This window comes from Dermacentor silvarum, chromosome 6, assembly GCF_013339745.2.
Source record: "Dermacentor silvarum isolate Dsil-2018 chromosome 6, BIME_Dsil_1.4, whole genome shotgun sequence".
Taxonomy (NCBI): Eukaryota; Metazoa; Arthropoda; class Arachnida; order Ixodida; family Ixodidae; genus Dermacentor; species Dermacentor silvarum.
This window is the reverse complement of record NC_051159.1, coordinates 187,167,881-187,189,454: the sequence shown is the minus strand read 5'-3', so window position 1 is coordinate 187,189,454 and position 21,574 is coordinate 187,167,881. Positions and strand designations below refer to the sequence as shown.

At 51.3% G+C, this 21,574-nt stretch overlaps 1 protein-coding gene across 2 annotated transcripts in view; it reads right to left on the bottom strand.

Moving 5' to 3' along the window:
* Window positions 1-4,700, bottom strand: part of LOC119457109 (nephrin) — a 423,265-nt gene extending 418,565 nt beyond the window's left edge. For both annotated transcript variants that reach the window (XM_049669958.1, XM_049669959.1), the window contains exon 1: window positions 4,338-4,700. In XM_049669958.1, the coding sequence (XP_049525915.1) occupies window positions 4,338-4,644 (307 nt within the window). In that variant the 5' untranslated portion in view covers window positions 4,645-4,700. The remainder of the gene's footprint in view (window positions 1-4,337) is intronic.
* Window positions 4,701-21,574: the final 16,874 nt, after the last annotated feature.

Sequence of the window (21,574 nt, the reverse complement as noted above, 5' to 3'; positions counted from 1 at the left end):
ATATCCAACTACATCAATCCCCGGTCAAGGAAGTGGACACTATCCGCGTCCTGGGAGCATACATTAATAATCAGGGCAACAACAACGCAGCAATTCAAAAGCTCCGCACTACCTGCACCAATATCTCCCGAATGATATCCAGGATTGCCAATCGACACCGTGGCATTAAAGAAGCGGACATACTGCGTCTCGTACAGGCCTTTGTGATCAGTCGTGTCACTTACAGCTTCCCGTACCTGCGCGTTCTCAAAAAGGACGAACTCAACTGGACCGTCTACTCCGACTTACATATAGGAAAGCCCTCACTCTACCACCATGGGCCATGAATGACAGGCTCCTTGAAATGGGCATCTATAATACAGCGTCAGAACTCTTCCAAGCTCATTACATGAACCAAGTCATACGGCTCACACGCACCAAAGCAGGTCGCACCACGCTAGAAGCACTGGGCATCAATCCACCCACTCATGTCGCCAGCAAGCGATCACTACCACCAGAATGGCAGCAGGATATCATCACTCGCCCGTTGCCACGTAATATGCACCCCGTCCACCATGAAAACAGGAGAACTGCCAGAGCCAAAGCCTACGACAAGTATTCGGATCACGCAGGTGCCTTCTTTGTAGATGCCGCCGGACCCCTGCACAACCGCTCCACGGCAACCGTTGTACACAGGGGACAGGTGGTAGACTGCATCTCGGCCACCGGAATGGACATCACAGCCATGGAAGAGGCCGGTATAGCCTTAGCCATGCGTAATCCAAGAGCCACCTTTGTTCTCACGGATTCCCAGGCGGCGTATCGCAATTTCGCAAGAGGTCAAGTCGGCCACCTCGCACACTCAATACTGCAACAAGCTGCAGCCAATCGTCAAGAGGGTCAGTGTAAACAGCTGCTGTGGGTACCAGGGCACGCGGGAGTTCGAGGCAATGAGATTGCTCATGCCTCCGCCCGAGAACTTCTACACCGGGGCTCCGCCGATTCCTCCACAGCACAACTTCTCGCTGACCAGGACGATCCTCAGCCCCTTCTTTCATATTCTGACATCCTACAACACCTCCGGCTGAGTAGACGCACTTTACCCCCGCCTGATCCCAAATTAGATAAGGCAACGCAGGTAGCATGGAGACGCTTACAAACATTGTCCTTTCCAAATCCTTATGTATTATCAAAGATAGATTCCATGACATACAATCCGCAATGCAAATTCTGTACCCAGACGGCCACGTTATACCACATGGTCTGGGCGTGCCAACAGAATCCGCAAATATCTGCCAAACATAATCCGACGACAGTCGAGTGGGAGGCGACCCTGTCCAGCTCGGACCCAGAACAGCAACAAGCCCTGGTCAACCGAGCCCGGACGGCGGCAAAAGCCAATGGTCTTCCGGACTAGGAGGTCCGACCACAAAACGGCTATTAATTTTCCATAATAAATGTTTTATTCTCTCTCTTAGTGGGCCTTCCTAGTTTGGCTGCACCTGAACTAGTATAGCCCCACTAGCTCTCGGCGATATAAATTTTTTTTCTTGCCGGTGTCAGGCACCACTCCATGCCCCGGTGCTAACATATGGGGCAGAAACTTGGAGGTTAACAAAGAAGCTCAGAACAAGTTAAGGACCGCACAAAGAGCGATGGAACGAAAAATCTTAGGACTAACGTTAAGAGACAGGAAGAGAGCGGTGTGGATCAGAGAACAAACGGGGATAGCCGATATTCTAGTTGACATTAAGCGGAAGAAATGGAGCTGGGCAGGCCATGTAATGCGTAGGATGGATAACCGGTGGACCATTAGGGTTACAGAATGGATACCAAGAGAAGGGAAGCGCAGTCGAGGTCGGCAGAAAACCAGATGGGATGATGAAGTTAGGAAATTTGCAGGCGCAAGTTGGAATACGCTAGCGCAAGACAGGGGTAATTGGAGATCGCAGGGAGAGGCCTTCGTCCTGCAGTGGACATAAAATATAGGCTGATGATGATGATGATGATGATGATGATGATGAAACACTACTAAGTCATCCACAGCATTTCCCGGAATTTGTATATTATTTGTCGATTATCGATTAGATATTGATTCGCTATCAATTGGCTATCACAACGTAACGGCCACGTATTTGGGCTAGGCTAAGCACTAATAGTAATGCCCAGCATTTTCCGGAATTTATTTATTATTGATCGATTAGCTACTGATTGGTTTTCAATTGCCTACCGATGACTAACTAAGCTTAAGTAGTCCCAACCATGCTTAGTGTTACGATTCGATTAGAGTGGCCATGCCCGTACCACGTGCAGTCTGTTACGATTCACTTAGAGCGGCCATGCCCGGCCACGTGCAAACGCATGGGAAGTCGGCGTGCCTATCGATCTCGCTCGTCAACATGAACAGACGTGTCCGTCGCGAGTGTCAGAGACGAAACCTGTCGTGCCGCCTTGCAACACCTCTCATCCCCCGCTGAGGACGTTCACCCCCTTACGGTTACCCACCATCTCTATCTACTTCGTCTGGTTTTCCCTGTCCTGCAGTGGGGGAGAGATGAGGGGGAGAGTGCCCAGATGGTGGAGGGTATAAGAAAGCCAGCCAGCAGCCACGTGGAGAACACTTCTGCTGTGCCCTAGCGTGCATGCATGCTGAACGTTTCTTGTATGTTTTCCTTGGAGCACACCGCTCACCCGTAACCATGTAATAAACGCGTGTTATTTGTTTCTACGGCGCCTCGTCTTACCTGCCGGGCCCTCTCCGATGGTCAACCTGGTTCGAGCTCCAACTAGACGCTGTTGAAGGTTCACCAAACCCCGGCCCGCAAGATTAGCTAGACTTAGCCAGGCTCAGCTTCGTTAGTTCACAGGAGTATGTGCCATTGCGCTTGGACCCTTTCATACGGCCGCCAGGATCGGCCCACATTTTTGGATTCAGCAGACACATTACGCCCGGCTTAGACAGGTCCGCTGTTAAAATCCAGCATCGCCCGTGTTTCATCGCCCAGTTTAGCACAGACCGATATTCTCCGGTGCACCATCATCATCAGCCTATATTTATGTCCACTGCAGGACGAAGGCCTCTCATTGATGCGATGCACACGCCATGTGAGCTAATTAATATGCTCAACCCTCTCAGATGTTATGAAGTATGGCGCACAACAATGCCTCAAGCAAATACCTCCCCCTGTGTCCTCTGTGTACTACGCAGACAAAGAGCAGTGGTGCACGCAAGGTAATTTTTAACATCAACTCTCTCCTCTCGTGTTGGACTAAACGTTGCAGAAATTAAACATTCGCCGTCAACATCACCGCTAGCTATCGTCAATCAAAGCAAACAGCAAGAAAGCTTCGGTTACATCGATTTTGCACAGTGCATGCGATCTCCTTATTTTTATTGCGATGGCAATTATATGGACACTCCAAGCGCATTTCTGTCGTCGCAGTTGCCGTGAGGTTCCGTGTAAAGTCCAACGGCGATGAAATCGTCGCCGCGCGCCGTACGCTGTGTGCGAGTGAAAGCGTACGAGGGTGAGCCGGCAATCACGGGTCAATGTAGCGCACGCGAGGGAGGAAGGCAGGCCGGAAGCGCATGCTCTGTCGAGCGCGAGGCACGGGGACGAGGCAAGGGAGAGGGAGGAGGGGTGGCGCGTTGCGCTCCATCGGCTTTTGCTCCCAGCGCGACCGCGCACCCTTATCTTGAAAGCGACCTGCGACGTGGGCGAAGTGCCCGCCCGCGCGCCTCATCTTCACAGGGATCTTTGATGGGGATAAAGTGCATTCGCCCAGTGCCCGTAGCTTCGTAGGCGCTCTGCTTTCGACGTTTAGTTCGCGTTGAAGCGAGACGAGAAACAGCGCGAAGGTCAATTTGCGCGCTGCTGCTGGCGCGCTTTCTCACTCCGCCGCTTTCACAGCGACTTTCCGCGGTCATCGAGCGAGATGTGTTCAGGTTTACTTGTGCGCGCGTGACACCTTGCTTGTCTATTTAGTTGGTAAGCAAATGTTTACAACTTTATACGGCCCATTAAACTACTATCCTTGCTTCGTATAGCTCTCTACTAATTGCTATCGCATTCGATGCTTCGCCTTTCGGGCGAAACTGCGACTTCTTTCGTTTCGTGTTGCCGGATTCAGGTGTCTGTAGCCATAGGGGGTTGCCGAGAAGAAATTTTGCTTACAGTTTGAATGTAAATGTTCGTTACAGTATTGGCTATATTTTGACAAGAGTTTTACATTCGAAAAAAGACAAAAAAGAAAGAAAAAAGTACGCACGTCCCGCTGCACATTGCTTAGCTAGTCGGTTCATGCTTGCACATAACCAAGTGTGGACCGATTCGGGCTAAGCAAAGGACGCCACTCACGGATGACCTTGAGCACGACCTCGTAGTTCCTGGTGCGCGCCTTGCGGAAGTCCACCCGGCATCGGTAGAGGCCCTCGTCTTCCTCGTGCACCGGGTAGAGCTCGAGGGCTGCCTGCCCTCCGGCCGGCTCCCCGGCGTCGGCAGGCGCCAGGCGCAGGTACGCGCGGTGGCCGAGCCAGTCTGCGGGAGCGTGGTGCGCCTGCGACAGGCGGCTGCGTCGCGCGTCGCACGAGTAGATGGGCGTGGTCGAGTCGTCCTTGTACCACAGCACCAGGGACACCTCGTCGTCCGTCGTGTTGGGCGTCATGTCGCACGGCAGTGACACCCTCTCGCCCAACACGCCCACCACGTGGACGCGCGGCTCCTCTGCAAGAAAAAAAAAAAAAAAAAAAACGTTGTCTTTCCACTCCCACTTGATCCAGCCTTGCATGTAAGGATGGCGGATAAATTGTTAAACCATGAAAAAACGCACCTCTTTAATTCAACTTCAATAGTGAAACTGATTTAGAAATCATTTACGGCGCACAAATTGTTTTTAAAGAAATCTGTCAAAATTTATTCGTACTTTATCAAATATTGACTTAGGCTGATCATAGATTAAGAGTTCTTCGCCTTCCTAAATTATTTCCTCATGACACATGTTGACCGATCAATTCAAGTAATGCGGTTGTCTTTCAGTACTAAAATATCTATCAAAAATACATTCCACTTCGAGTAATTCATCAGTCCTCTATAACGCCTCCTTGGTACAACGAGAATCTGAGACGACTACCTATCATTGAATGCGTAAGATGATTAGCGCATACATATGATGTAAACGCTTATACCTGTGCTCTAAATACGTTTAACTTCTTGAACTCGCTTCCACTACCTGTAGTAAATAAAAACGGCACGCTTCGGAGACCTTGCAGAATCACAGCACAATTTCCAGCAAAGATGTTATTTTTTAGCTGTTTCATAAAGAGATTTAGTTGACTGAAATTAGGCCACGTACTTTGAAACGTTGCATGCATACGTGTCACCCGTTTGAAACCTTGTCCGCATATGACGCTTTCGAACACTTAAATATTTTCTTAAGCATTAAGCATTAAGAAACTTTTTAAAAAAGCAAAGATTTCTAAGACCTTGAACCTCGGTGAGTAGTTGCGACTGACCAGGAGACAGCTTTTTTAGTTCCTCGCGAACCGTGTTGGGACCTGGGTTTATCTCAACATCGCCAGCCAAGAACAACAAGGTACGTGCGACATTAGCACATTCAATAGCAATAGAGAAGCGGCACTGTCATTCCTAATGTCACTCCAATTTGACGATTAGGAATGATTATAACATGAGACCGAACAACATGGCTGCTCTAACAATACACCCCTTACGAGCACCGTAAGAAGGTGTATACAAGAGAATGTGGAGCTTACTTTCGCTCTACTCTATGACTCCAGCTGTGTGTGTGTGTGTGTGTGTGTGTGCGTGCGTGCGTGCGTGCGTGCATGTGTGTGTGTGTGTGTGTGTGTGTGTGTGTGTGTGTGTGTGTGTGTGTGTGTGTGCGTGCGTGCGTGCGTGCGTGCGTGCGTGCGTGCGTGCGTGTGTGTGTGGTGTGTGTGTGTGTGTGTGTGTGTGTGTGTGTGTGTGTGTGTGTGTGTGTGTGTGTGTGTGTGTGTGTGTGTGTGTGTGTGTGTGTGTGTGTGTGTGTGTTGTGTGTGTGTGTGTTGTGTGTGTGCGTGCGTGCGTGTGTGTGTGTGTGTGTGTGTGTGTGTGTGTGTGTTTTACCTATTTGACTTCCAAGGCGGAAAAGGTCATCCGAATAATCGCTAGGATCTCCAACAATCGGGGTGGCCTTCGGGAGGACAACCTCCTCAGACTGTTCCATGCCTTTTTGATGAGCCATATAAACTATGTCGCATCCGTGCACAAGTGCCCACGCCACGAGAGGACTAAATTAAACACACTCATTTTAAAAAGCATCAAGAGTGTCCTAGGTCTTCCGATGCACACTAGCACAGAGAAACTGATGGACCTTGGAGTCCACAATACGCTTGAGGAAGTCATCGAGGCTCAGCAAACGGCACAGGTTACCAGGCTTTCAATTACATCAGCAGGGAGGAAGATCATGATTGACACGGGACACAACCCCATCACGCTCGAAGTGCAAAACACACATCTTTCGGATCCCATGAGATATTGTATCAAGGTCTCTCCCCTTCCACGAAATATACACCCACAATACAACGTGGGCAGGCGTGTCACTCCAGCCTCCTCTCCTTTAGCTCACGCTCACGCCTACTCTCCGCTTGCATGCTTTGTCGATGCCGCCCAATACGGTGCTTCGCAGTAGTATCCACGGATATTAAGGGTCGGATTCTATCCTCAGCATCGGTTCGAACCTCTTCTCACAAAGCAGAGCAGATGGCCATCGCACTCGCTCTCCTCGATCCACAAAGAACTTATATTTACACTGACTCTAGATCCGCTGCTAGAGCCTTCGCTTCTGGGACCGTCTGCAAGGAAGTTTTATTGCGATAGCAATTATATGGACACTCAAAAGCATATTTCTGCCGTCGGCGTCGGCGTCGCCGTCGCCGTCGCCGTGAGGTTCCGTATGACGTCAATGGAGATGAAATCGTCGCCGTGGTGGTGGTGGTAAGTGGTTCTTGAGGGAAAGGGAAAGGTTGGCGCTATCTTCTGCAGCCCTTGAGGGAGCACGGCTCAGTGCCGAACGCTGTATGTGCGAGTGAAACGGCGCGAGGGACGCGCGCTTTCACGGGGAGTGAACGCACGGCGGAGAACAAACGCGCGTTCTGCGCCGTGCTCCTTTAGGGCTGCATAAGTAGGCGTCTCTTTCCTTCTTTACAATCACCATATATGTAGAGCAAACGCGCCTTCTTCCGACGCGCGAAAGGCCGTGGGGGAGGGGGGAGGGGGAGGGAAGGGAGGCGACGTTTAGCTGCGGCACCAAGTGCCTATTTATATCAGAGGCTCCGGCAACAGTCACCAACGCTGCACGCATTTTGAGCGAACGCGGGCAAAACGCCGACGGCGTCGACAACAGTTCTGCGTGTTGCCGGTGCTGCTGCATGTCCAAGTTTATACAGCTGATAAAGCTACTATCATTACTCCGTATAGCTCTCTACAAATTTGCTATCGCGATCGATGCTTCGCCTTTCAGGTGAAACTGCGACAACTTTTTAGAACTCTCGCTCACAAGTAAATTAAACACCACACCATCACTTGGTTCCCTGCTCATCTTGGCTCGAGGGTCGGGGGCCTTTTCAATGTCAACGAGCTAGCCTACTCCCAGGCGCAAGGTCTCATTTGCCGCGCCGGGGCTTCCAAGGCTCGGGCCGCCGGTGCGGCCTGCGCCGGGACTTGCGCAGGCTCAGGCGGAGGAACCAGCCCCCAGCCTTCATTTTCGGGACATTTTGACTACTTTCAACGAGGTAACGAAACACTATCAAATGGGCCGTAGGTCCTTCCCACTCCCACACGAAAAGTTGTCTCCGCCACAGGCAATCTCTCTTCGCATGCTTCAGACGGGGACATACCCCAGCCTCTCTATTTACAGCCATTACTCAGACATTTCAGCACTTTGTCCAGACTGTAACGATCGCAGTGATTTTAAACACATGCTCCGGAGGTGCACCTCTTTACAAGGAAAGCATCACTTCTCTGAAGATGAATTTGATTCCATGATCAAGAGCCCGGTCCTACTACAACGACTTCAGGCTGTCCAGAAGGCCCACGACACCACGGTTAGGCTAGGCCTCCCCGTCCCTACGTGGACGGGGAAGCCTAGCCTAGTTTTAGTTTTAGCCGCTGCCTTTTCCAAGGCAGCGGCTAAAATCTGACCAGCTCGTAAATCCCACTCGTAAAGCTCTGTAGCACTCGATTTTATTATATATTGCGAAGGCTGCAATTAACCCAGACATTTTGAACTTTGCCTACACACCACACATAAACTGAAATTTATTTGTAATAAATATTAACAAGGTATCTTGTTTAGTTCACCGAGGGGATCGTCAGAACCTACTACAAACAACGCATGAAAAAAGCGGGAGAACGAGGGCTCAGTAATTATTTGTAACGTGTCGTTCTCCACGTTACACTCAGCAGATATGTTTTAAGGGTAATATGCAGCTTTCCAACACTTGCCTCACATGTTTTTTTTTGTTTGTTTGTTTTTTGTTTGTTTGTTTTTTTTGCGAGAGCTGTAGATAACTCACACCTTTGAAACTTTGATACGCACCACATAGAAGAAGCTCCTCGTTCGTACAAAATGTAAACTTTTTCGCACGTTGAGTTGCTCCCGGATGTTGGGCAAACTTCCTGCGCTATTAGTAATATACGCTTATTTTCTAGAAAAATGCAAAAATCATCCCGCCCAATACTTCTTTCGTAGACTTTCTCATGATGTATTTTATTACGTTCGATTCAGCAGGCATCCGTGCTAAAATTTCTAAGGTGCTTCGGTCATCTTCTTGTGGCATAGGCGATATTAGTTCCATGTTTCTTATAAAGACTGTAGCGTACAGTTACGCCACAATTAGCTTTAATTTCGCTACGTGATTTAAATAGAGTACCTTACTCATTGACTGGAAAACTGGTAAGCTGATTCCGCATTTTTAAATCTAAAGACTCGCAGAACTCTTTGGATTAGAGGCCCACTTCATTAACCTCGGTATCTCACAAAATTTTTAATGTACCTTTTTCACAGCTCGGTAATTTCTTGGAATTAAACTCTTGTTTTTTTTTTTTTTTTTTTTTTTTTTTTGCTCTTAACGCGGGATAAGAAATTTTTTTTTATTCCTGTGAATTGCAGCTACTAACGTTTGCTAGCGACCTGCATGCGTTTTCAGACTCGGATTTTGCAATGGACTGTATTTGCTTATATATTTTCCACAACCTTTACTGAGAATGAATGAACCTGTATTAAAATAAAATGACACTTTGGGGCCTAATTTTTTGGAAAGATAAGATTGGGAAACGGGTGTCAGTAGTGCTGACTTGGGCATAGATGCGATGGATGACGCCGAAAGAAGAACGAAAAAAGAAGCAGAAAATAATAGCAAGAAATAAAGAATTAAAGAAAGGAAATACAAAAAAGGGATGATAAAGAAAGCGAGGCAGAGCAATGTTTTACCTTTTCCTTACAAACTACTCTGCCTTGTTTTATTGTGGCTATGTCATTTTATTGTACCTCATTGTATCTTTTGTATTAGGCTTATAAATAAATAAATAAATAAATAAATAAATAAATAAATAAATAAATAAATAAATAAATACAAGAATCTTTCTTACCAATTTTAGCACGATATTGCATTTGATAAATACTCTTACACCTTTAAATATAATAATAATAGATAATGTTCAATTATCTATTCTTGTGTTGTATTTTTATATCTAGTATTATTCACTAATCCTGGAATTAGCGACTATAAATCAATGGAAGAGTCAATGCAATAATGCGAAACCCCAATTAGTCCAAAATTACACACAGAAAAAGACGGAAGAATCCTGGACTCAACAAGGCCAATTTCTTCGACAGAAATGCATCACATGCACAAGGTACACAGATCTTGGGCGGAAATTGGGAGCTTCTCATCAAGAAACAACCTAGCTCTCAATGGTCTCACTGAAGACCTCAAGGGGCTAAGTATTCATCAGTCGAAGCAAAATGTTAGAACATTTACATATTTATTTATTTATTTATTTATTTATTTATTTATTTATTTATTTATTTATTTATTTATTTATTTATTTTCGTACTCTCAATCGCCCGAAGGCTTTACAGAGAGGAGGGGCAAGAACAAATGTAAGTATTAATGGCGGTCTTGAAATTCTTGGAGTCAGAGATGGCGGTGATGGAGGCAGGGAGGTGGTTCCAGTCTTCCGAGGTTCTTGGTATAAGTGCGTCAGAGTAGATTTTTGTGCGACAAAGGGGTACACCAACTTTCTGGGAATGATCAATGCGAGATGACACGTACGATGGCCGATGTAGTAATTCTTCCTTAAGTGTGAGATCGAAGTAAAATATTTTATGGAAGAGGCACAGTCGAGAACATTGTCGGCGCAGAGCGAGGTCTGGTAGGTCAAGAGTTAGTTTCATTGCGGAGACGCTAGAATAACGACTATAGTTAGAAATTATGAACCGGGCGCTCCTCAGGGAGAATCTCCTCAGGGAGTTTTCTGAATAATGCGTAAGCATTGCGTAGTACGACGTGGTATTGAGTGCTCACGTTCAACAGTGGGCTTCTTCGATTTTCCACTTCTGGCTACCCGCGGGCTGCCAGAGCCAGCCAGCGCGCCTTCGTTTTTTCTCGGGTTGCTCCGCCGACCGCGTGACGCACTTCCGCCGCGCGTTCGTTTTACTCGGGCTGGACGGTTCTGGCTACCCGCGGGCTGCCAGAACCTGCCAGGACGATTTTGTTCTGGCTGCTCTCTGGAAGTTCTCTGGCTAGCAGACGACAAAAAGAGGCGATGAGCGCTCGCCGCCATCTTTGTGGGGACTCGACGGATTGCAGCGCGGGCGCTTGAGGACTTTCACCTCGCTCCTGGCTTGCGTCGAGCGCGCGCCGCCCCGGTTGTTGTGGTTTCGGACTTCGTCTCCCGTACTCGTCGGCGCGGTGCGTGGATCGCTGATTGCGTTGCTTCTAGCGTTATCTTACTAGGGTTCTAACCACGGTGTAAGATATATACTCTTTAGGTGGGGACACTCGCGAGGCGCGATCGACCAGATAAAGTAGCAACAGCGCGCGTCAATCGGTCAGGTGCCGGCAGCGGATACCTATCGGCGGTACGAGGCAACTTCAAGACAGAAAAGGTTTTATCTACAGTTGCTATAGCAACCGGGCGATTCGCGGGAAATCCGAAATGGTTGCGCGACGCGTGAAAGTAGGTCACCGTGGTGAGGGGCGCGAGGGAAGAGGGCATCGCCTTGACGGAGCAGATACGGCGGCGCAGAAGCGCCGGTTGCTATAGCAACATTAGATAAAACCTTTTCTGTCTTGAAGTTGCATCGTACCGCCGATAGGTATCCGCTGCCGGCACCTGACCGATCGGCGCGCGCCTTTGCTACTTTATCTGGTCGATCTCGCCTCGCAAGCAAGCCGAGAAGTGTCCCCACCTAAAGAGTATATATCTTACACCGTGGTTCTAACGCACCGTTCCGCCTTGCGAGGCGGTGCTATACGAGCGGCGGCGAACCATTTGAAACTTTCTTTTGTGTGTGTATGTGTGTGTGTGTGTGTGTGTGTGTATGCCGTGAATTCTTCTTCCCCGCCGTAAACAGCGCGCGCGGCGCTGTCACCGTGGGCGCTGTCGATTATGCTTGCATCGTATTTTCATCGTGTTCCGCGCAAGTTCTCGCGAAGTTGTAGACGCTCAATTCCCACACATCGCGGTGCCTTTTCGGTTCATCTTTCTCTAGTGGTATCCCTTTTCACATCGCTCGCGTATATGCGGCGATATAATTTTTCTGCAGATATATAGCGAAGGCGTCGCAGCTAGCCCACGTTCGCTCCGTCTATCCGTCGTATGCTTGGGTGGCAGCTCGAAACTGCCGTTGATGCTAAAGGAATGCACTGAGATGAGTAGTGGCCACGCGTATATTAGGTTAATTATTGCTCTCATTATAAAGCTTTTCGATGGTCACAGGTGGCGTGCATTTTCATGCGCCAGCCGCAGCTCCAGCTCCTTCAGCACAGGAGCTGAATTGAAAGGTGCACTATCAACCGAAACAAACTTTCTGAAATCGAATTCAAGCATGTCGATCGGCATGAAATTTTACGCGTAATGACGTACCCGCTTTTTCGTGTCTTGTCAAATGACTTCAAATGTCGCCGGTGGCCGACCTCCTCGAGGCATCCCCGAGCGATCGCTTTTTCGCAATTATTTACGTGCGATTTTACGTCTTGGCATCGGGCTCGTCGAAGGCCGTTTGTCACGCTGTGCAAATTGAGATGCCCAGTCGCGCGAAATCTCGCAAAAGTGATGGTTTTCCCGAACACAGCTGTATATTTTCACGGTGGCAACGCAGAAACGGGCCGACTACGCCGCGCGCGCGCCGCCGACGCCGGTCGCTGCCATGTTGGTAGCTTGTTTACATTTATCCCGCGGCCAGCGCTGTCCCGGCGTTCGATTTTGCAAACTTCGGGCAGCTCCGGGTTGTCTTGGGATCCCAGCTCACGTGACTTCCTATCACAACCGGAACTAGGTGGCTGCCGTCTGGCTGCCAGCGGGCTGCCAGAACTCCGAAAATCGAAGAAGCCCAGTGATGGTAATCACAGCAGTGCTCAGCGGCTGCGGTCGCCTTGGCGCCATATAAGGTAAATGCATAGAGTAACATACGGATTACAAGAGTGGCCACTCGAGCCTAAAAGCGGCCGAGCTACGCAGCTTCATGCCGCCCGCTAGAGGACAATACAACACTCCGTGTTTCCAAGGGAACGCGCGTACTACTAATCTATTGCAGTAACTTTTCTATAGTGCACTATATGTCTACTTGTCTATGTGGCTGTAGACGTAGACGTTATCGGCGGGATCAGCCGGCCGTGAGCGGTGGATGATAAGACTAGTATAAAGAATAAAGCATCGCTACAAAATATCGGCCATGGTGTGATCAGGCAAGGCGACGCTACAAAAGATGTGCGATAACGTCTGCGTGGTCTTTGCTGGGTTCGCCTGCCAGAACGTGTCTGTCTGCTTGGCTGCTGCTTGGTAAGAAGGCCTTCATTACGTTCTTTTTTCCCTTCATTACTTTCCAAATTGCTTATGTATTTGTCACTTCAGCCGTAAGTTAACATTTGTCGCATTGTGCTGTTCGGCGCAGAGAGCTTTTTGTGTTCTTCACTTCGCGCATGATGTTCGTGGATTGCTTCACATTATGTAAGAAACAGCAATTTGGAATGCTGCGCAGCACGTTTGCGAGAAAATCGTTTCTGGGCGCGAGAAAGTGAGTCGGAACACGCTGGTATACGTAGTCTGAATTTAATGCATGTGTGTGCATTTCTGTGAAAGAATGCAGTTATGCTTGGGATCGTTATTCATGGCTTTCGCAGATTGCTTGAAGCCTTTGTTACGAGCGCAATTAGAGAGAACTTGCGAATTGAGAATAATGTTTGTAAGCTGTGGCTACGACGTATTCTGAATAAACACTCCTGCCTCAGTATCGCATGCATGGCACCGAAGGTTGCTTTTTTTTTTTTTTTTTTTTTTTTTTTTTTTTTTAAGCTGCGACAATTGCACGCGACGCTTTTCGCGAAAGGGCGATGTGAAGTGCGTAGGTTAAGATTTGTGTGAAGGCGGGAGAGCAGACATAACCAATACTTTTTTTTTTTCAGGTCATGCTGTCCGGAGTCAAGTACTACGGGAATTACTGCTGTGTTACGTGGTGCAGTAACAACGGCAAAACAGGGAGAGAGCGTGGTTGGCTCACAACTGCAGTGAGTAGTCTTCATTCCTTGTTTGCTATGCAGCCCGAAACTACCACTTAATAAGAAAGGTTAGGCTTCAAAGTACGAGCGTTGTTTTTCTCTTTAATGCTAATGCCGTCTTCTGCAGTTTTACTGTTCTGTGGGGTTTTTCATATTATCGCCTCTTTATTCCTTTTGTGAAATTTATTCTCAACATGTGGCAGCTGTATTGGCATGTCTCTCATTGTGGAGTGCACCCATCTTTTTGTGCTTACGTTCATCGAACGTTGCGAAAAAAAAAAAAGTGTACATGTGCTTACTGAGAATGACTGAAAAATAAAGTTTCGTCTCTTCCAACACTTGTCATGTTTATTTAAAGTGCCTGCATAAACACACAGTGGCATCGTGTGCTTGCTGCTCTGGCGGTACAGCTTACACGAACCTACTCGATGCATGCAAGCAACGCGTTAAAAAAATCAAAATATAGCCATAATATAGCCTCCGGGACGAGCACTCGCACGGAAGCAATCTTGGAGGCCGTGTACATTTTCTAATCGCCAGAAGATTGCCTTCGAGATTAGTTTTGCTGCGGTCGCAATCTCTGAGTCTGCGTAGATTCCAGACACCCGCTAGGTGCGCAGCGAACCAAAATCGGCCGCAGGGGCCTATGGAAGTGTCCTCTCTTGTATGTTACTCTATGGTAAATGCGAGAGCGCTGCGGCGAGACGAACTACAGCAAAAGGCGGCGCAACGTGAACTGATGAGGTAAGCAAACTCCTGCAGGTGGCGGCGCCAGGTGCGCTGATGACGTTCGGATCCGAAGCCACGGCTGCTCCACAGTTCTTGCTTAAAGGGACACTAAAGAGAAACCGGAAGTAAAGCTTAAATGGTAGATTATCCTTTCAGGATCACAGCCATACCATTCTTACTGCAAACAGATGTTTAATAAGCGACAAAATAGCGAAAAACTGAAGGATAGGTGCTGACGCCCTTTCGAAATTCCCGCACAACACTTTCGTGACGTCGGAGATTACAAATGCAGGCCGGTCGCGATTGGTCGAGAGCGATTTATCGCTGTTAATAAAACGCAAAATGAAATACACCTTAAACGTGCGTAAACAGCATTTGCCAACTTTTTAAACCGTTTCAAGCGAGGAAGTACAAGTTTAGCACAAAATTAAATAAATAAGAAAAAAATGCCATGGCGATACATGCGGCCGTGATAGTTTCGTAGTTTCGTTTTTGCTGAATGCATCGTTGCGCGCGCCTGTTCCGCTCTACGGTGTTTGGTTGCGTGTTGCGTGGCTCGAAAAACGTTGACTTCGCGGGAAACAGCCAAAAAATGCCTCGTGTGTGTAGTGTTGAGGGCTGTATAAATGGCCCAAGGCGCTTGCTCTGGGGCAGTGGCAGTGTTGACTCGATTGTGTCCCTTCGTGTGGTGTCGCGCGGAGAGCCCCGGCTCCCCGGCGTTCGCAATGGCTCAGTGCTCTGCCGATGACATACACATACATACACATACAGCCTGCCCTACTACCATCTCACACAATCCGAGACGAAACAGGCCGACACGCTCTTGAGGATGGCTTTCAAGACCGCTCTCCGCCTGCCGATGAGTACATCGTCTGAGAAATTATTGGCGCTGGGGTTACACAACACCCTCAGCGAACTCACAGAAGCCCTTCACGTCTCACAACAACAGAGACTTGCGCGGACTCACACGGGCCGGCAGGTCCACAAACCTTGGGCTTCAAAGCCACAACAATACGAACCCAAGAAACCTGCACGATACCTCGTCACGTCCAGGACAGGTATCACATTGCCCCAATACCACGCAACATGGACCCTAACCTACACTCCGGAAGGAGGAAAGCGAGGGCCCAATACATAGAGAAAACATTCAGGTTCGATAATACGGCCCGTTTAACGGACGCCGCTATGTACGGAACGAAGAAAAGGGCGCAGTGGCAGTGGTCTGCGACCGCCGAGGCCACGTCACCTCCAGTGCATCGACCCGCCACTGCACGATCACGGAAGCGGAAGAGCTGGCCATCGCGTTAGCCATCCGCGAAGGCCAACACGCAAGCAAACCACTGACGATCCTCACGGACTCCCAGCAGGCCTGCCACAACTTCCTACAGGGAAGAATCGCAAGACCTGCGGCACAAGTCCTAGCCCAAATACCCAAGGAGGACACTGACGACAACACCATCATAGCCATCATTTGGATACCGGGTCACGCTGCCATCACGGGTAACCTGTATGCCGACAGAGCAGCTCGAGAATTTGCACATAACCGAGCACTCATCACGCCGACTGCAGATGACCCTGACCCAGTTGATCCCGAGTATTCAGCAATCCTGAACTACCACAGAGGGAGTCGCTTGCGATATCCCCCACCCCATCGAATACTAAAGACGGAGGATGCCGCTGCCTGGCGTAGGCTCCAGACAGGCACTTACACGAACCTACACATATTACATCGCCTGCACCCTACAGCCTACAGGGACGAATGCCCGTGGTGTGGGGCCACACCAACCCTATACCACATTACGTGGGAGTGCACGCTACACAACATAGAACACCATGACACGAACACCACGAGGGAGCAATGGGAGGCACTTGCTGTCCAGCTCGGCCCTCGACGACCAGCTCAAGCTGATCCAGAGAGCAGAGAAGATGGCAAGAGCCAGCGGAGCCCTGGACTAGGGGCCCCGACCATTAGCGATGCCCCATTGGGGCAAGACAAAACTACCTTTGAATTAAAGTTGATCTATCTATCTATCTATCTATCTATCTATCTATCTATCTATCTATCTATCTATCTATCTATCTATCTATCTATCTATCTATCTATCTATCTATCTATCTATCTATCTATCTATCTATCTGCCGATGATAAAACGGCAAAAGAGCCAGAAAAACTGATGGTGTGCTCTCTGCATTTCTCGCCCTCGGATTATGTGTATAATCTTGCCCTCGGAAAGTATCTTGGCGTGCCCCAGAGGCCAGTCCTTTTTCGAGCAGCTGTTCCCTCAATGCGGCCTTCATCAAACCCCCTACTGGTGCCCCTGCAGCAGCAAACTGGCGGCTCGGTGAGTGCTGAATGTCATTAAATAAAGCCACGAAATAACCATACCGAGTACGTGCGCAACTTTCTACGCTTGTTCCGTCGGGAACATCGTCGCCTGGCGGACCGGACGCTTCGCTTTCCGTCGACGAAAACGAAGCTCGGCGCGGCCGGCGGTTCACCGCCATCGCACGCGGAAACACCTACCGCTCGAGCACTGAGGATCACTTCGCGCTCCGTTTCACTTAATATCGCTGAAATGCAGTCCTGCTTCCCTGGCGAGCTCTTCGTTGCAAGGTTCAGCGGCAGCAACGGTATCCATCGCGGCGAACGCAAACGCAGCGACCATGCATGCAGCCATGATGCATCCAGCGCCTCGGCCGTTTACGCAAGCGGTGACGTATCATGGTGGTGGTGGTGGCGGAAAACTTTTATTGAGAAGGCCCGAAGTAATGAAAATTAAAAAGCAGCGTTGTGGGCGGCCTTCAGGCTGCCGGTTGTGGCGTCCAGGCCGTGCCTAGTCGCGACGTCCTCTGCCCAGGTCACCAGCCGGAGTTGGAGATCCGGCTCGGTGCTGGACAAAGCAGCCTCTCACTGCTGCGGACTGATTAGGTGCCAAGAGGCAGGGGGCAAGTGTGCCGGGCAGGAGAATAAGATGTGATCGTAATCGGCGCGGGAGCTGTCACATAAGCGGCAGGCCGGCGAGTACGTCCCGGGGTGGAAGAGGGCAAGACGTGCAGGAGTAAGAAAGGTGTGGGCCTGAAGGTGGCGCCACAAGTGTTGGTGGTGCTGGGAAAGGGATTTGTGCGGTGGGGGGAAGGTGAGACGAGATAGGCGGTAGTGCAAGGTGATATCGTGGTACGTGAGGAGCGCATCGCGCGTATCCATTCCCGGCGGGGGCGGGCTTGCTCGGTCAGTCGAATCGCGAGCGATGGAATTGGCCGCCTCGTTGCCAGGATGGGCCGCGTGAGCGGGCACCCAGATGATTTGGATTGGGCGAGAGGGAACAGTGTCGGAACGCAAGATACCGTAGGCCGGGGATGCCACCCGTCCAACCGCGTAGTTGTAGACTGCAGGCTTGGAATCACTGAAAATGTATTCCGCGGAGGTTTGCGTGATGGCAAGGGCAATAGCTGCCTCTTCGGCCTCGACCGAGGTCGAAGTGTATACTGAGGCAGTAAGAGTGGGTCGAAAAGAGTTGTCAGTGACTGCAAGGGCATGGGCTGGGTAGTGGCGGTACGGGGCGGCATCCACGTAAGCCACGGCGGGTTGCCGTTCGTACTGACGCCAGAGCGCGGAGGCTCGCGCTGCTCTACGGGACGGGTGGTGTTCAGGGTGCATATTCTTAGGGAGGGGATTAACGGTTAGCAGGGAGTAGACGTGGGAAGGGATGGGCAGTGAGGTGGGAAGAAGGGTAAGAGGGGAGAGTTTAAGGGTAGAGAGAAGTGCGCGACCAGGCCGAGTGCGGGAGAGACGGAGGAGCTGGGCCGTGCGATGGGCCTCCGTCAGCTCTGTAAGGGAGTTGTGGACGCCCATCGACAGTAACCGAGCCGTTGAAGTAGATGTGGGAAGAGACAGGGCCGACTTATATGCCTGACGAATGAGGCTGTTGACTTTGTCTTCCTCGGTGCGTGAAAGGAAAATATACGGAAGAGAATAGATGAAGCGGCTGAGAACGAAGGCCTGGACTAGGCGGCGGAGGTCGTGTTCGCGCATGCCGTGGTGACGGTTGGCAATGCGGCGTATTAGGCGGATGGTCTGGTGTACAGTGTTTGTGAGTCGAGTGATGAGGGTGGTGTGCTTGCCATTGGACTGAAGAAAGAGTCCGAGAATGCGGAGAGTGGAGACGAGGGGAATGGGTGTGCCGTCAAGGGAGACTGTGAGTGGAGAAGGCGACAGGGGGGCCATCCCCCGAGGCAGAAAGAGCAAAAGCTCCGATTTGGCCGGGGAGCAGCTCAACCCGACAGACCGGGCGTGAGTCGCCACCGCGTCCACGCCCGCCTGGAGAGTGGTCTCCATGTCGCCAAGATTGCCGGTGGTCACCCATAGGGTGATGTCATCGGCGTAGAAAGCATGAGACAGAGCTGGGATAGTGCGTAGTGCACGTGCCAGCGGGAAGAGGGTGACGTTAAATAGAAGAGGGGACAAGACAGAGCCTTGGGGAGTACCCTTGTTGCCAAGGGAGAAAGAAGGAGAAGAAAGTGGGCCGTACGAGATCTCGGCTGTGCGGTGGGCGAGGAAAGCGGTCACGTAAGCATGGACACGGGGTCCGACATGAAGGGAGGAGAGAGCGTCCAAAATGGCGGTGTGGTGTACATTGTCGAATGCTTTGGTAAGGTCCAGCGCCAGGATAGCTCGAGCGCGTTTGTGGTGGGAGGGGTGTAGGACATCCTCGGAAAGCTGGAGCATGACATCCTGGGTGGACAACTGGGGACGAAAGCCGAACATAGAGTCCGGATATAGGTCATGATGATCCAGATAGGTCTGGAGGCGAGCCAGGATGACGTGCTCGAACAGCTTGCCGAGACAGGAGGTGAGAGAGATGGGGCGGAGGTGCTCGAGGGCAATAGGTTTACCGGATTTGGGGATGAAAGAGACACGTGCATGGGTCCAGGAGGAAGGAAGAGTACCAGCCTGCCAATGCTCATTGAGAAGGTCAGTAAGGGCTTCGAGGGAGGGGGTATCTAGGTTTCGGAGTGCCTTGTTAGTGATGCGGTCCGCCCCCGGGGCCGAAGTGGTGCGGAGCGTGAGTAGCGCCGCACGAACCTCTCCCAGGGAGATGTCCGCCTCAAGGTCAGGGTTGGGGGAACCGGTGTAGGCGGGAAGAGTTGTAGGGGGGTCGGTGCAGAGGTAGCGGTCCCGGAGGGCCGCCAGGAAATCACTATCGGTGAGTGTGGAGGAGTGAAGGAGATGGGATATATCCTTGCGCTGGGAAGCTTTGGTGTGTGTAGGGTCTAGCAGCACCCTGAGAAGTGACCACGTGTCGCGGAGACCCAGGTTGCCGGCCATGCGGTCGCATGTCTGGCCCCACTGTTGTCGAAGAAGAGAGGAGCAGTGCTCCTCCATGTCCGACGCGAGCCGGGCCAAACGGAGGCGCAGGCGGCGATTGTGTTTCTGAGCCTGCCACCGGCGGTGGACAGCGTGATAGGCCTCCCAAAGGTGCAGTAGACGGCTGTCTGCCGTGGTGGAGTGTGGTGCTGCAGGGAGTGTGGATGTGGCAGTATGGACGTCTGCCAAAAGGGTCTCAGTCCAGGCAGAGAGATCGATGATAGGAGCAGAGGAGGAAGTAGAAAGACGAGTGGAACGGAAGCGGTCCCAGTCAACTATCTGGGTGAGACGAGTAGAGGTGCGAGCAAGGGAGGGGAGAGGGAAAGTGGTGCAGAGGATGTAGTGATCGCTACCGAAGGAGACTCCCGTATTAGACCAGGTCGGATCGGCTACATTTTTGGCGAGGGTAAGGTCCGGATTGGTGTCTCGTTGGACACTGGATCCGATCCTGGTGGGGCGAGCGAAGTCATTAAGGACGGAAAGACATTCATTGTGGATGAAAGTCCAGAGCGAGTGACCCTTGCGGGTGTTCTGGGGGTAGCCCCAGCTAGTATGAGGTGCGTTGAAATCGCCCAGAACGACCATGGCGTTGCGGCCAGCGCAGGAGAGCGCTTTGCGGAGGACGAGGAGTAGAGGGGCTGAAGGCCTTTGGGAGGGCTGTACACATTGAGAACAAAGAGGCTTGCCTCAGTGCGACGGCGGGGAAGGATTTCGAGGAGGAGATGGGCACAGCCTGAAACGTCCAGCTGGTGCAGCACGGCAGCAAGGTTACGGTGCACCAGGGTGGCAACGTTTGGGTGGGTCTCAGAAGAAGGATGAAAGGAGGTGTAGTCGCGCAGCTTCACGGGAGCTAGGGGTTCCTGGAGTGCTAGGACAGAGGGGAGAGTGTCGGGAGGGATGTTCTGGAGGTGGAGCTGCAGGGTGCTCCGCTTGCCGCGGAACCCCCGACAGTTCCACTGCCAGAGATTAAGGTGCGGGGGGTGTCTGGCCATGATGGATGGCGGGGTCACCGGACGGAGTTGGGGTAGGTGCCGGGGGGAGGGGGGCGGGGAGCGAGAGGTGCGCGAGGGTGGCCTCAGTCGCGCTCTGGCGGGCCTCTAGGACCGCGTCTAGGGTGTCTAGGGCGGTAAGGTGGGATTCGATGGTGGCCACGCGGTTGTCGACACTGGCGATGCGCTCCTCAAGTCGCACGAAGCGCGCCGTGACGCGCTGCTCAAACGCCTCCAAGAAGGAGGTTGTTTTGCGAACGATGTCACGCTCGGGCGCTACGTCATCGGAAGAGGGTGATCGGCGTTTGTGCGGGGGGTGGCGGGTGGGAGAGGAGGCGCGCGATGACGCAGCCGAGGGTGCCGTGTTCATTGGCTCCTCTGCTGTCGCCAGCTGAGGCGGCGTTTGTGAAGGTGCGGTAGCTGGGCAAGGAGAAGGAGAAGGAGCGGGGGAGGACAGACGCGCTAGCGCGGCCTGCAACTGGCGCGACAGCTCCTGAATTTGTAGCTGCTGGGCAGCGATAGTGGCCTTGAGGGCCGCGGTTTGGGGGTCCGACGTGTGAGGCTGCGATTTCCAGCTTACCGGTGATGTGGTGGTGGGGGCGGTGGACGCCTCGGACCTGGGCAGAGGCGGGAAGGAGACGGAGCGGTGGCGGCTGGCAGACCGGGCACCACGGGAGGGAGAGCGGCGGCGGGAAGGCCAAGAGGTCTTGTGGATGGGCCCGGTGGGTGGCG